Source organism: Hippoglossus hippoglossus, chromosome 21, assembly GCF_009819705.1.
Source record: "Hippoglossus hippoglossus isolate fHipHip1 chromosome 21, fHipHip1.pri, whole genome shotgun sequence".
Lineage (NCBI taxonomy): Eukaryota > Metazoa > Chordata > Actinopteri > Pleuronectiformes > Pleuronectidae > Hippoglossus > Hippoglossus hippoglossus.
The window spans coordinates 11,148,433-11,164,287 of NC_047171.1; the positions used below are offsets into that span (position 1 = coordinate 11,148,433).

The 15,855-nt window shown below is 42.3% G+C and overlaps 2 protein-coding genes across 2 annotated transcripts; one reads left to right on the plus strand and one right to left on the minus strand.

Annotated features, from left to right (window-relative positions):
* Positions 1-566: 566 nt before the first annotated feature.
* Positions 567-11,470, minus strand: ehhadh (enoyl-CoA, hydratase/3-hydroxyacyl CoA dehydrogenase). Its single transcript, XM_034575089.1, has 7 exons — positions 11,282-11,470; positions 9,956-10,059; positions 8,835-9,004; positions 8,373-8,484; positions 7,673-7,777; positions 2,906-3,247; positions 567-2,601 (listed from the first exon to the last, which is right to left on the minus strand). Exons 1-7 carry the CDS (start codon positions 11,353-11,355, stop codon positions 1,349-1,351), a joined length of 2,160 nt encoding a protein of 719 aa, XP_034430980.1. The 5' UTR covers positions 11,356-11,470; the 3' UTR covers positions 567-1,348.
* A 250-nt stretch (positions 11,471-11,720) lies between these two features.
* On the plus strand, positions 11,721-15,428 carry tmem41aa (transmembrane protein 41aa). Its single transcript, XM_034575102.1, has 5 exons — positions 11,721-11,941; positions 12,656-12,806; positions 13,263-13,424; positions 13,996-14,134; positions 14,527-15,428. The coding sequence occupies exons 1-5, from the start codon at positions 11,772-11,774 to the stop codon at positions 14,745-14,747; spliced, it is 843 nt and encodes a 280-aa protein (XP_034430993.1). The 5' UTR covers positions 11,721-11,771; the 3' UTR covers positions 14,748-15,428.
* The last annotated feature ends 427 nt before the right edge of the window (positions 15,429-15,855 follow it).

Below are 15,855 nucleotides of genomic sequence, written 5' to 3' on the forward strand. Positions count from 1 at the left end.
ATAAGCACTCATGGGTTTTATTTGAGGATTGTATGCAAATTGTGCCACATCTGCTTCAATTCACAGTCATATAAACTCACATTGTTGGTAGTGCATTAAGCTTTCAGGTTTAATAAATGATGTATGTTACTTGCAGGCAGACATTAAACACGAGAAGAGCATATTACATTATAACCCAGCTGCTCTCTCCCTCTCTCCCTCCCTCTGCAGCCGCTAGGTGGCAGCTCGAACATCTGCTCAGTGCTGGGGCGTGAGATTTACACGAGCCCATTGATTTATATAAAAGCATCCGAGAGTCGTGTCTCAGCCTCCATCTCCTCTGCAGCTGAGTCAGCAGGAAACACACACCTCTGACACTGACACACACACACACACACACGCACACACGAACATCACTTCTATCATCCAGAAATAAATGTTTCACCTATGAACTGAAAGAACATGGTTTAAAACACAACGATTCCCTGCATTGGTGAGATCTGAACATTAATACAACTAAAGCCAAACAATGGGTAAAATCAATACAATAATATTGTACATGATGCACACACACACACCAAACTAACACGAGTATATAGCATTTCTTTATTGAGGCATCAGATGATAGATATTATACAATACATGCATTACAGATGACAGCTTAATATAAGACAATCAGTAAAAAATGTTATCAAATCACTTTGATATTATATTTATATAATGTTATTCTGAATGTGATTCTTTCAAGAATTTCCTATATCTGTTCAGATCACATCAGAGTTTAATCACATCATTGTATATTTTTTATATAGTGTTGTTTTAAGAACTTGCACTTTTTGGTCAAAGCAACTTAACAGCTCTTTGGTGGTGTTTTACTGTGTCTATTTGCCTCTTTTAATTGACCTGAGGTATTAATAAAGTTGCATCGCATCTCATTGAATAACCAGTTTATTAGGTACATCATATTCATTCCAATACACTTGTGCCCTCATACATTCGATGGTCAAACCTACGTTAAGTTCTGTTGACACTATTGAGGTGTTTTCATTCAGCTGTTATAACTTTGGCAGTAGTTGCAGTGCGTATTTCTAATATTTTGTTAATACCCATTTATATTCATGAGGCAGATAAGGCATTAGAAACAAGAATACAATCAGTATAGTGTGAAATGAATGGAAATCTCTGATAAAGCAGTGTAGGCTCACAAGGCCACTGACCAGGGAAAGATGTTAAAATTATTGATCACTAAAAGCACAATGATATCAATAATAATAATCATCATAATTGTGTTGAAAAACACATTGTAAATCAAGTTCATATGGGTTTAAAATTAGTGTATTAGGATATTAAAGCTGAGAATGTATGACATTTAAAGCTGACTGTGGAGTTTCTTCACAACTTCCCTCCACCTGTGGACAGGTGGGCTGCCACTGGCCACCAGCCTCCTCAGCAGGTTGCAGGGCTGCAGGTAAGGCACGTCGGGGTGAGCCTCATGGTAGAACTCCAGCCTCGCCAAGACCTTCTCCAGCCCCACCATGCTGGCGTAAAACATGGGGCCTCCGCGGTGCCGGGGCCAGCCGTAGCCAAACACATAGATGATATCTATTTCTTCAGGCCCTGCAGCTATTCCATCCTCCAGGATGCGGAAGCCCTCGTTGATCAGGGTATAGAGGCAACGCTCCAGCACCTCCTGGTGGTCTATGCGGCGTGCCACCAGGCCGTGCTGGGCTCGGTACTCCTCCAGAAAGCTGTGAAGCCAAGGATCAGGCCTGGCGACCCGACCGCCGGGTTTGTCGTACTGATACCATCCCCTGCCTGTTTTCTGACCAAAGCGCCCCTGCTCACAGAGGAAATCTCCCAGGGGGCTGTACCGGCTGCCTTGTCGTATTCTAGCTTGTTGCCCTGACGCCCCAAAAGACTTTTCCAGCCCATCCGCCTTCCTGACCCTCCAGCCCACATCCAGCCCAGACAGGTCAGACATTCTGAACAAGCCCATGGGGAAACCAAAGTCCTCCAGTGCACGATCTACCAGCTCAGGCGTGGCTCCCTCTTCTAGCAGGAAGAAAGCTTGCTCACTGTAAGGCTTCAGCATGCGGTTCCCCACAAAGCCCCGACAGTTTCCAACAGCCACACTGACTTTGCCCATTTTCTTTCCCAGCTGCATGGCAGTGGCCAAGGCTTGAGGAGAGGACTTGGATCCATACACCACCTCCAGCAGCTTCATGACATGGGCAGGGGCAAAGAAGTGCATCCCCACCACCAGCTCCGGGTTGCGTGTTTGAGAGGCCAGGTGGTCCACGTCGAGCCCAGAGGTGTTAGTGCACAGAAGAGTGCCTGGTTTACAAAGAGCAGACAGCTGCTGGAAGACTTTCTCCTTCAGAGCCATGTCTTCAAACACAGCCTCGATGACCAGGTCGGCATCAGCCACAGCCTTGATGTCGTGGCTGTAACAGATCTTATCAAGTGCAGGGGCCACACCACGTCTCTTAGCCCCTCGCTCTAACATGCCTGACATCTCCTGCTTGGCCCCCATCAACTGCTTCTCCTGGGTCTCCACCGCGACCACAGACAACCCCGTCTGAGCCAGGGCCACCGCTATGCCTCTCCCCATGGTGCCAAGACCTTAGAGGACATAATCACATGTTGACTACAGAAAAATTAACAATGGTCGACTTTAAATAGTTTTAGCCTGGCAGCATATAGTTGTTTTTTTCCAAAGCGTGCAATTTTAATGCACAAGCTGCTACATTCAGTCCTCCCTTCAGGAAAGAGAGAGTTCATCCATCTAAACTCAGCTGAACTGCGAATATGGGCTTAGCATCCATAGGCAACATGAATTTGGATATGCCACACAGACAGCTTGATGAGTCTGTGTGTTTACTGACAGCTCAAACAACTGGAGCTCTAAAAGCACAAAAGCTCTTACCAATGACAGCTGCTTTATGTACAGGTCTAGGCTTGCTCGTGTCCCAGCGGGCTCCACTGGGCATGCTCCACCTGGCGACGGCCCTCTGAGCGAAGAAGCTGTACTGCAGGGCACGGGCCTGGCCTGAGGTGAAGAGACTGGCCATCAGCTCTTTCTCCCGCTCCATGCCCTGATCATAGGGCAGGGTGGCGGCCGCCCGGACCGCCTGGACACACGCAATCGGTGCTATGGCTCCGCGGGCGCTTTGTCGCACCTTCTGCATCACGCCCTCAAACAGAGCATCAATGTCGGACGGGCGAGGACACGGCAAGCTGCTTATACGACGGCCATCCAGCGGTTTTCCTAAGAGGGAGACATGGAAGAGGCTCCAGAGAAATTACTTTTTTATTTGTAGTTCTGTGACCTTTGCTGCCCATTAAAAGTTTAAAGCAACATTATTTTCATTTTCAAAGTGTAAAATGCCATTTTGTTCCTCTATTTGTCAGTCAGCACTCAGACTGGGTATAATTACTGTTTCAGGCACACTCGTCCACTCTATCACTAGTCGCCCCATGAGCAGAGTGGTTAAAAAGACCTTTTCCAAGATAAATGGTAGAACTCTTCCAGTGCACTGGTACAAGTCACCTTGAATAGAACCGATCTGAAAGAAAAATAAAAAGCAACTACTTTGGCTTTGGGCAAAATGGTTGGTAAGTTTCCAACTCTGGAAGCAAAAAGGGCCAAGAAATTGAAAACATTTTCAGATTTTCTAGCCTCTGAGCAATTTTCCAGGTGAAATTACATGAGACGATTTAATATTGGAGCCCGGAACCATTACAACACAAGATTTCCTGTCCGCGGCGATTTAAGCCCGGGAACAAAAAGAGGGAAGCCTCGTTAAAAGCATCTTAATTCTCATTCCTGTGCCGTCTGACATGATTACATGAGACAGTAGACAGAGTCCTTCACAGCTCCACTGAATTACACTCCGCTGTAGGTTCGGGCCAGAAACTGGGTCACCATGGCAAAGCTTAAAGAGACAGCCGCTGCATCTGATTCACAGAGTCCACTTTGTGGGATCACAGACAGATTTGTCTGATACAATTGTTCGTATCAATATATCAGAGCTGAAGAATAAAAGGCGTGGGTCCTTTCAGGCCAGTGAAATGTACACTCTGTCCACAATGAAATGTCAATGTGTGTGCAATGTGAATCCAATGTACTTTCAGAGGGCATTATTGCAGCAGTTAATCTGTAAATGGTTGAGCTGTGGATTTGTTGTGCAGCGAGTGGGAAGCCTGGTTGTTCTGACAGATGTAGCGGGCAGATGTTGCAACTGCCGGGGTAAAAAAGTTAATCTTGTCACCAGCAAGACTTGAGTCTGTGCACGTGTGGGTCGTTTGTGTTTGTGTGTGTGTGTGTGTGTGTGTGTGTGTGTGTGTGTGTGTGTGTGTGTGTGTGTGTGTGTGTGTGTGTGTGTGTGTGTGTGTGCTCGAACCCTCATGTGTATTATATTCTGAATAAGATTGACAGGTTAAGGGTCGAGCTGGGTCGGAGGAGTGGTTATGGCTACTGTTAGTATTCAAGGCATGAATCTAAGTTAATAGATGCTTGGATCTGTGTGTGTGTACTTGTACTAACGTCTTTGTGAGGACAATTTGGGGCATGAACCTTACGGACATTTTAGGCAGTCCTTATTTGTTGTCCTCAAACAGCTGTTTTAAGGCTTGTTTTTGGGGGTTAAGATTGGGGTTAGGATTGGGTTTAGGTTATGGTTAGGGTGAGGGTTGGATAGTTAAGGTTAGGGTAATGGGCTAGGGAATGCATTATGCCAGCTAGAATGGCACTCAGTAGAGTCTCCATCAAGGCCCAACAGTACCCTTAAATCCATCAAGCTGCACAACAATTCACACACTCATAGATATCAGTTCCATAAATATGTCAGATTTTTTACCATCAAGATCTATACATTTTTTACTGAAAAAACTGAGTCCCTGATTCGTATATTCACAAAAAAAACCCACATCCTTCCACCAATTTTCCCTGTGGAAATCCATCCAGGAGTTTTTGCATAATCCTGCAAACTAACACGGATAAACACACAACCTCCTGGTAATGAGTGTCCTCACGAAGAGTGTGTGTGTGTGTGTGTGTGTGTGTGTGTGTGTGTGTGTGTGTGTGTGTGTGTGTGTGTGTGTGTGTGTGTGTGTGTGTGTGTGTGTGTGTGTGTGTGTGTGTGTGTGTTTTAGTTTTGGTGCTTCTTGTATAAATATATATCTATGATCCAAAACAGTAAAACAATGCTGATCGACTCACCAGCTGTGCCGCTCCCCACATAAACACTGACACTAGTTTGCACATTTAAACACACACTTCCTGTCCCCATTCAACCCGACTGCTAATCAACTCAAGACCGCCGCCACATCCGTCAAAAATCTTCACAGCTTTTAGTTCTATCTCCCCAAATCTCCCTTCTCATGTGCTGCTGGCTTTTCTGTCTCACTCATGTCTGAGCCTCAGCTTTACTAACAACGCTCACTCTCTCACCCACTCAAAGTCATCCTGGCAGTGTTTGTGTACAGGGGGGGAAAAAACAGCATTTCTAAAAAGCATAAGACTACAATCATCTTTTGAGAGTGAGTGTAAAGTGTTTTTTTTATTTCCATTCACACTTCGAGACTTGCTGTGGACATTTTAATAGTGAGATGGTTTGCTAAAGGCACTATATTGGGCTCAAACGTATTTCAGATGAACTTTAATGTCTTGAAAATGCGCTGCTATTGCCAAGTATGTAACAGTATCTCCTCCTCATTTCATTCAGAATCAAAGGCTCTTGTACCATCAAGGCAGTGCTGAGGCTGTGCTGAGCAGAATATGAAACATCCTTATGTGCTCACACAGAGTGAACACTGAGAACCACACAGCAGAGTGGGCGGTTTGTGCACTGGCTCACAACACCAGAGAGGATGAAACATTCTTGAACACTCTTTTTCTCGGGGAGACTTTCGATAAGGAGATGCATACAACTCTCACGTCTGTATGATGACGCTAAAGTTGGGTTAGCACACAGGTTAGCATAGAGCCTGGAAGCACATGGAACCAGATTTAGGTCAAGTTCAGACCTGGTATTAACATCCGTCCCGAGAGGTCCGATCACGAGTGGACAGTGTAAATTCGTCTGTTCACACCCGATGTTAAAATGCCTCCTGAATGTTTCTCCTGTTCCCACTTGTGATCGGATATCACTTCTTAATTCACTTCCAGGATCGCAGCTGCGGCCACATGGTGGAACGTGGTGGCAGCTGATCATGGATTATGATTACAGCTATTACAAGGATTAGATATATACACTGTTCCTGCCCACATGTTGCAGTATTACTGTCATGGCTGCTCTGCCTTCCATGCCCCCCCCCCTCTCCTCTCATCTCTGTCAGACATTTTCTCTTTGCATAAATATTTTAAACATTGATACACCTCTCCATTTATGTTGTGATTTTCCCTGAAGTTTCTGTGTTTTTTGCCGTGTTAAAGGGTTTTTTGGAAGTTTTTCCTCACTCTAGCCAAGAACAGAGGATGTTGCACCTTGTTAAACCCTATGAGGCAAATTGAGAATATGGGCTATATAAACGCAAACTGTTTACCCAGTGTGAGTTTATAGATGTGTTAGACGACAAAGTTTTTGTGTCGGCATGAGTGACAGATAGAGGGAGAGAGAAAGAGAGAGAGATTCATTGTGACACTGTTGCGAGTGAGAGAACGTCAGCTGAGAAATCAGAATCAGAAAATACTGTATTGATCCCAGGGGGAAATTGTGTTTGTTACACTAGCTCCATGCAATAGTAGAAATATAAGCTTATAAATATTTTAAAAATATATTAAATAAAATAAAATATTAAATATATACAATATGTGCGTTCTGTACATTGAGTATTTAGTGCAAGCATGGATATGTGCGAATAAGTGGTTCTCCATTTGTCCCACAGGAAACAATTGTGTTCGCACAGTGAAAATAAAGTGGCCACGTGTGATCGGACCTCAGGATGGATGTTAACACCAAGTCTGTACAGGGTCACGAAAATTGGGAAATTCTTCACATCTAACTCTGAGCTATGAGGCGAATAACCATATTTAGGCACTACTTTAAGATAGTAAAATGAATATGAATATGGCTGCTGTTCTGAAAAATAAGATTTCCTTGGAGCACAATAAAATCCTTCTTAAATGTAGTTTTATTTCCCATTTAATTTTCCAGTTGAGCATATTAATGTGGTCTGTCAGTGTTATCAACATGTATAGATCTGAATGGGTTTTCCCTCAACACAGACTGAATTCAGAAGTCGCTCCTTGTAAACTGCAGGGACGTGGCACACTTTACCGACCCATCGAGTAAAGCAGAGAGCAAATGAGTCTGATTCAAGATCGCAGGGCAATCCTCGTGTTCATAAATGGCTGGTGAGAGCTTATTATTAATATTCTCGGAAAGTTTGTCCCTTTTCGCCCTTCTGAATAATACAGCAAAAGCGGTGAAGACATCAGAGCACATCTGACAGAGCCATGAAACATTTATGACTTCTGTGTTGGAGGATCTGCCTGCCACGTTCTTTCTGCTTCCTTTGACTTTCCACACATGTCGACGCTTCTTCACGCTTGACTCGTCCCAAAAGAACTGCTCTAGGAGGAATCTCTGTTCCTTTGACTGAGTTAATCTTTAAACCAGTGAAGAGTGAGTAGATTTTACACCAGAAGCTACTTCTGTTTAAAGTTTTTTTAGGGGGGTTTCGGTCTCACCTGCAACACTCAGAGCAAACTTCACTGCTACATCCACGGTGCTGTGAGCCGTAACCTGATCCACTACTCCGAGTTGCAGGGCCTCAGCGGCAGTGATATGGCGGCCTGTGGGAGACAAGAAGGACAAGGGTGTGTATGGGCGACATGTGACATTTCACATTATTAGATTGACTGTAACAGAACAGCATCCTGTGTCCTTGTGATTAAGACATAAACCGTATCACTGCAACCTCCCCTCGTTATAGCCTTTATCAGATACAACGAAAAACAGTGTTGAAAAGAAGAAAAAGATGAATAGCTACAGTTTGACCTCAGTGATTTGTTGAGAAACCTTCCAGTTAAAGACACAATAGGTTTCATAGGCAGTGATGATAATAAAAGTGAACACATACTGACATCTGCTGGTCATCAGAGTAACTGTTCTAAAGCGCCGGTACTCCTGTGTTTATCAACACCTCTGCCAAGACAATGTTGTGAACTGACTCTCACTGCTATGATATATTGGAATTTGAACCACAATTAAAATACAGAAAAAGGTGGATTGACAAACAGCACTGTAAGAAAAACAGAAGATTGTGCATATGGTGGTTTCTACATATTTACTAATGCAAACCTATACTTAGTGTAACAGTGTAAAAACTGTCCACACTCACGAGAATAACTCCATAAAAGTGAGACAAGGTTAACCTCTCTTAGCTACCTGTGGTGATGAGGTCTAAGGCAGCTGGGACCCCGATGAGCCTCGGGAGACGCTGGGATCCCCCTGCAGCTGGGAGCAGACCCAGTGTCACCTCTGGAAGCCCCAGGCTGGCCTGAAAGGACACAAAGGATGAGTCTGGATGAGATTCACAGAAAGTCTCTTCAATGCAAAGGCCTTACAGTGATTGTTTCATAGCTTAGAAGGTTATAAAAATCTTATTTATGAAAAATGTACAGTCTTTCTTACCTCTCAAATGATACTGGATATTCAGAAGGAATTACATTTTCTTTTAAATTACATGGCATACTTTATATGACTCTGGAAGCAATTCAACCACAATTCACTTACAAGTCATCCTGTAACATGGACGTCAACACAATCTGTCAGACACTAGTGCAGCTCAACAATGACATTTTAGAGACACTGAGAGAGAGAGAGAGACACAGAGAGATCTGAACTAACTTTGGAGTGTGCGATTCGATAATGGCAGCCAAGTGCCAGCTCAAGGCCTCCTCCGAAAGCGCCCCCCTCTATGGCCGCCACCACCGGTTTGTGTGCAGCCTCGATGGCGTGGATCATCGGCACAAGTGGAGGCCCGGACATGTTCGTCCCAAACTCCTTGATGTCGGCTCCTGTTGTGCAGATAAAATCATGAAGTTATCAGTGGTATGATGCGTCTGGTTCCACATCCTCCTGGTTACCGTCTTTACACAACATACCCAGTTAAAATCACAAACTACTGATAAGAAACAATTTCCTGAACAAAATCTGTCAATAACTGTTTTGAAAATCCGTGAATAATTTCATTATTTTTCCTTCAAGATTCCATTAGTTTCAGTGTGAAAATTTTCTTGAAGATAGATATTGTTTAAGTGTAAATATAAATATATATAACTTGTATCTTATGAAATGATGAATTCATAAAATGTTCTTCAATAGTTTGAATTCACCTAATATCAGTTTCACTTGAACTTATGAATAAACATGACCTACAACCCATGTAATATTATTTTTCTTCCATATTCCCTCTCTCCATGAATGCTTTCTACATTAAGTGTATCCCACAAATTAAAACATCATGAGACAAATTTGAATTATAAAATCTATGATATCATGGTTTCAGTCATAACTTGTCGCAGTGGACCAATTGTATTCAAAAGAAAATGTTCTAAACTGTTTTTATTCTCTTAATTATGTTAAAGTTTGGTATATAACAATTGAAATAGTACCGTAAAACTTAAATTTGGCAAAAAAAATAACAATGTTCAAGTTAAATCAGATTTTACCTGGTATGGCATTCACTTCTTTTATTTCCAATGAAAGCTATTTAAGTTCAGTTGTCCTTGTTCCTTTGTTGAGGACCAGAGGGACTCAATGATACATTATGAGAATCAGTGAAGGGATGACATCACATTGTTTGCAACCAGAATGTCATGGAGTGATAACTTTTCAAAAGATTTTTCAAATCGTGTCGCTACAGCCATTGATAAAGCAGTTTTCTTCTGAAAATGACAAGATATGTGGCATAACTGTGACATTACAGGAGATAATGAAGAAAGAAAAAGATAAAATAACATTCATACCCCCACAGAAGATTCCATTCTGGCCACAGACAACCACCGACTTCACCTTTGGGTCACTGAGTGCTCTCTTCACCGTGTCAACGATGCCCTGTCTCACCGCCGCACTGTATTAATAAGACATGTTTTTACATGATAGAGGGTTTACAGTATTAGTAAAATGAAGTTTAGGCTTAAAGCAACACTATGTAACTTTTACTCATTAACGGCGCAGTCTGTAGCCACACACTTATTCTTTTGGGCTCTGCGTTTGAGTGATGAAGTAATTTTCACACAGAAAAAAAGTCCCACTGAACTAAAACACAACTGAACGGTGGATATTTCCCATGTTCCGCTGCTTCCTGAACCAGAAGAGCTGCAGCTGTAACGAATACACCAAACTCTGCATATAATTCTTACTATTTTAAAAGTTTTCTTGGTGAACATTAGAGATAAACATTGGTTAGTCTTGTGCAAGGTTTTAAGTTTTTCGCTGTTGAATAGGCTGATAAGCTGAGTCTGAGATGCCCTCAGATAAACCTTATTCAGGTGAGAGGTTAAACAAGTATTCAGATTCTTTACTCAAATAAGAGCAGCAGTAAACATAGTGTTGAGGAATTTTTGGCCATCCTATCCATGCAACATTACTGTATATGCACCTATATATTAACTATATAATGTACATTACATTATATCTGTACAGACTTGGGGGTGTAAATTGCTCATGTTACTCTGTTAGCGTTTGTATATTGTTCCACCGTCTGGTCTCCTTGATGCATCAAGTCTACATTAAAATCTTCTGCATAAGACATCAGCTGCTGCCTGAGTTCTCCTTTCACCAGCTTCCAGAAAACTTCCATAACACATAGTAGCAAAAATATTTTATTACAAGTAAAAGTCCTGCATTCAAACTTAGTATAATCAGCAAGATGTAGGTCAAATGTAAGTATTTGTTTTGCGGCAGAATCGGGTGACACTTAGTTATCATCATAATTACTATAAATGGTGGCAGGAAAAGCCAAGCTCATATTAACTACTTGTTGTACTGATCAACAACCCACCATATTTTAAAAGGACATGCCAGATTTTGTTTGTATAGCCTTGATCTGAAAATAAACTGTAGCTGTCAGATAGATGTAAAATGTATTGTAGAATTAAAAAGAAGCAAAACAGCCAAATGCTCAAATAAAGTGATCTACTTGACTACAATAGTGTTGTTTTTATCTCGAGCTCACAAAACCAAGTGAACCTCTTCAGTGTGACACGCAGAGCTGAAGTAAATCCTCCCACAGAACAAATACAGATCTCATATCAAGAACTTTGCAGCCTTGTTTTGACACCTGGGCTCACCTGAGCGCGTTGACAGGGGGACTCTGCAGAGTAATCAGACCAACGGACCCTGAGACACGAGTGAACTGAGCCATGTTGTCGACTGAACTGTGTTGACGCACTTCTGTCTGTCGTGCAGGTTGAACTTTGAAACTTTTCCTGCAGCCATGCCACACAACACATATTAACACAAAGTCTTCGTCTTCTTAGCTTCCGCGTTCAAACGATGCACTACCGCCCTCACGTGGCCCGGAGCCGAAGTAGCAATCTTAATTAGATTAGTTTCTCTGTATTCTGTTGATGTACTTAAAAAAAAGAAGAAAAGAAGAAGATATTTGAATTGTTTTATCCTAATGAGGCATTCAACAGCTGATCAATAACGTCACATATTTGAGCTCAAATATGAAAATATTCTCCGTTCATACCGGATGTGACGTCAGTGCAGCGGTCGTCCTCTCTCGCTGACAGGCGGAAGCTGTGGCTGCGTGTGTGTCTCGCTGCTTGTTGAAATATGCGCTCACTGGTCGGACTCGTCGCTGTGGTTGCTGCCGCCACGTTGTACCTGTACTCTCTGTCCCTGTACCTGCCCCCGGGACCCCACCGAGCCCCCGCTCCGCCCGCTGCCCAGGGAGAGCATGCGGACCCGGCACAGAGCCCTGACAGCGCCGGGGAAGTCAGCAGGTGATGGACGTTAGCTGCTAGCAACAGGAGATAAGAGTGCTTCCATGTTCTGTGTCTCCAGCTGCGGTATTTAGAGTTGTGTATAAAATGAAAGCTTCTGTTACATTACAATCGCTAGTTAGCTAATGTTAGCATGCCCTCGGGGGGGGGGAATACTCAATGACATGATGCATTTCCAAACCTCTTACCCTAACCATCACAACTACATGCTAAACCCCAAGCCTTATCCTTATCCTAATGCTAACCTGAACCTTGAAACCACGTCTCAATCCCAACAGCCCTTTGAAGAATGAGGAGTAAAATGCCCTCAATCTGTAAAGAGGTCTTACTCGAAATGTTCCTCGCAAAGATATAAGTGCAAACACAACCAGAAACACCAGTTATAGTGATGGGTAAACTTAATGCTGTCCCATCTATTCAATATCTTTCTGTACTATGTGTTTTCATTGTGTGTTGTGTACCAGAAAGGGACAAGTAGAGTGTATTGTATAGGATTCCTCGACTTTTCTTTCGTATCAGCATCAAGAGAAAAACAATCTAAAGCTGATTTAAGATTTTAAATTGAGAAACTGAGTGTTTTGCTCATTTTCAATGAAGCAATTTTGAGCATCGCTGACTGTTTATAGTAATACATGATTAAGCATTTGTTGGTACATACACTTGAATGAGTGAATGGAGGATTGTCACAAACGTCAGTGTTTGTTGTTCCCACAGGTTGAAGTTCCCTTCCGACTTGGACGAGCTGAGGGAACTGGCCGAGCTCCTGCAGTTTTACAAGACGAAGCACACTGGATATGTCCTGCTTCTCTTTTGTAGTGCATATCTGTACAAGCAGTCATTTGCCATTCCTGGATCCTCGTTCCTGGTAAGTGCATTCTCAATGTACAGGCTGACAACAATATTGAATATATTCAAACTTCCATGCTTGGTATTTATTAAAAAAAGTAGGCTTACATTAAAGGCTTACTTAAAGGAAAAGGGAGAAGGCACTGGACCTGCATGTTAAGTGTGGTTTAGCTTTCTTCTTTAAGGACACAACATAGAGGATAAAAATATTAATCTAGTACAAACAACAAAGTGATGTCATATTTACTTTTGCATGGCAGCCGTACTGGACTGTTAGACTGCTCACTATTGTTTCTGCACAACTGAGTGTGCAGCACATAAAAAAAGCCCAAGACCACAAACCACATGCAGATTAAAGCGTCTCTCACCCAGCGTCTTCCACTTTAAACCACTATGAGATCACAAAGTGTGTCAGAGCTTATCCTTACACGTACACTGATGATGTTCTTTGGTATCTGCTTGTGTCTTTGTGCAGAACATTCTTGCAGGAGCAATATTTGGACCATATGAAGGACTGCTGCTAGCCTGTGTGCTCACCACTGTGGGCTCCACCATGTGCTACCTCCTGTCACAGGCCTTTGGAAAAAACTACATCGTGAACTTCTTCCCTGATAAAGTCTCCATGCTGCAGGGGAAGGTACATCTGCGACAACATTGAAACAACTGTTAATTCAAACTAAGCCTGGAAACCAGACCGAGTGAGCTCGTGTTTATTCACTCCTACAGGCGAGTCGGTCCCTCTCTTTATCAGATAGATTTTCATCCAACCTCAAACAGGTTGGACTGGTCACTGTCATTAAACTAAAAGGGGGCATGCTTGATATGATGGTTAACGGAGGAAAACCAAGATGGCTGCTTCTTATGTGGACAGATCTATCCTTAAATACTCAAATACTCTTGTGACAATAGTACTGAGCAAACTGGATGGTATGTTTTCTCTTCAAGAAGAACAAACACCTGCACGTACAGCAGTGCTTGATGAGCTGCTTCACATGTTCACTGCTCTTATTCTTGTAGGTTTATCCAGAGAGGTTTCAGATTGATGGACTTTTTACATTCCTGTTGATAAGCTTCACAGCTTGTTCTAATGTGCTGTCATTGATGCTGGACTGAAACTATGTGATATGACATTAACAACCAAAGGAGAAGTGCAGAAATATGGGTCTACTGTCCCTTCATAGATTCTTAACATGTAATGTCTCTCCCAGGTGACGGAGAACAAGGACTGTCTGTTCTTCTTCCTGCTCTTCCTAAGATTCTTTCCCATGACACCCAACTGGTTCCTGAACATGTCTGCCCCGATTGTAAACATCCCCATCACCTTCTTTGTCGGCTCAGTCTTCATTGGTAAGCTCACATGGAACACCTCTTGTTATAGAACTGTCATTAAATGATGACACACTTTCCACATTCTTAAGTCAGACATACTTCATGTATTCATTAATCAGAATAAGATTGTTCTTTAGCTGTTACCTGTTTAAAACACATCAAAGGGCTGATAGCTGTTATAGCCGACAAATGCAAATACAACCAAATAAAAAGTCTCTTTGTAGCAGAGTTTTAAGATTACATTCCTTAAGATCTAAAGCTCTTTTTCATTCATAGTATTGTGTATTTCCATAAACGGTTCGTCAGGAGTGCATCAATTTGAACAAGAAAATCAATATGTTTCTCACACTGCTGCAAATACTGTTTAATCTCATGTCTCACTCCAGTTTCTTGTTGATCTTCTTTCACAGGTCTCCTGCCGTACAACTTCATCTGCGTTCAGACGGGCGCCATGCTGTCTGAGTTATCGTCACTGGACGACTTGTTCTCCTGGGAGCGACTGCTGCAGCTGCTCGCCATCGCCTGCATGGCCCTGCTGCCCAGCGCCCTGATCCGCTGCTTCAGTCAGAAACGTCTCAAACTGGACGTCCGGTCACAGAACGGACTCGTGACTGATAAAAAGGTCCAGTGATTTGTTCTGGTCGTGAGTTTGTTCCTTGGTGTTTTGATGCAAAAGGGAAACACAGCCGATTTTATGTGGACTGTTTTAATTCTTTGGAGCCACGTGGACATGGAAAAGGGATCTCAGCTTTTAAGACAATGACGAGGCTGTCATAGTGCAATTTAAATGGGTGTTTCTTTACCACAGCTGCTGGAGGCGTTGTTTATACAGTTTGTGGATATGGAAGATATATGAATGTATTATAATCATATGACGAAAGGTTGCACTCTTGTTATAATATGAGTAGGACTTCAGTGGAACCACCTCCTCTTCAAAGTGCCTGACATGCAGTTAATGACTCAAACTTCTACCTCCAGGATGAACATTTTAAGGCCTACTCATGTTTGTGATTGTTCATATGATTGTTTTGTTGGGTTTGTGTAAATTATTAAATTTGTAACTAACCCTTGTATTGCAGTATATACTACACAACTTGAAGTTGTACTTTACACATGAATGTTAATGACATCTTTTTACTATTTTTCATCTCTGACCTGAAAGTTTTGTAATTTAAGGACCAGACTCTGGCCTCAAAAACGGTGATAATGGGTTGCAATTGAATTAAATCATTTTTTGTGACCAATTGTTCAGCCCTGATTTAATGTATTGATTCTAAAAGCATGGATTTTCATTTGATTGTGCCATTCATTGATGCAGTGTGAGGATTGTGTTTTCAACACAATCCTGGTCCTGCAGCATCTGTGCTGCATCCAGTGTTATTTTTGAGGGTTGAAGGTTCAGTGTGTACGATTTAAGTGAAAGGGATCTATTGGTGATGTTTTCACTAGTGTTTCATTTGAATTGTACAAATTGTTTTCTTTACCCTAGAATGGGCCATTTATATTCAATTACTTTATATTTACATCAGGAGCGGGTCCATGTTTTTTTTTTACAGTCAAACTGGACAAACTAAACAACTTATGAGTTTGAATGAAAACTGAAGGCTGCCACAGGTTCACTCTCACTTTTGGAAGGGGAGGGTGAGGTGAGGTATTCAGCTGCAACATGCAACTTCACCCCTAGATGTCACTAAATTCTACCATGTTTTTAAAGTTTAGTTTCACTCAGATAAAACTAC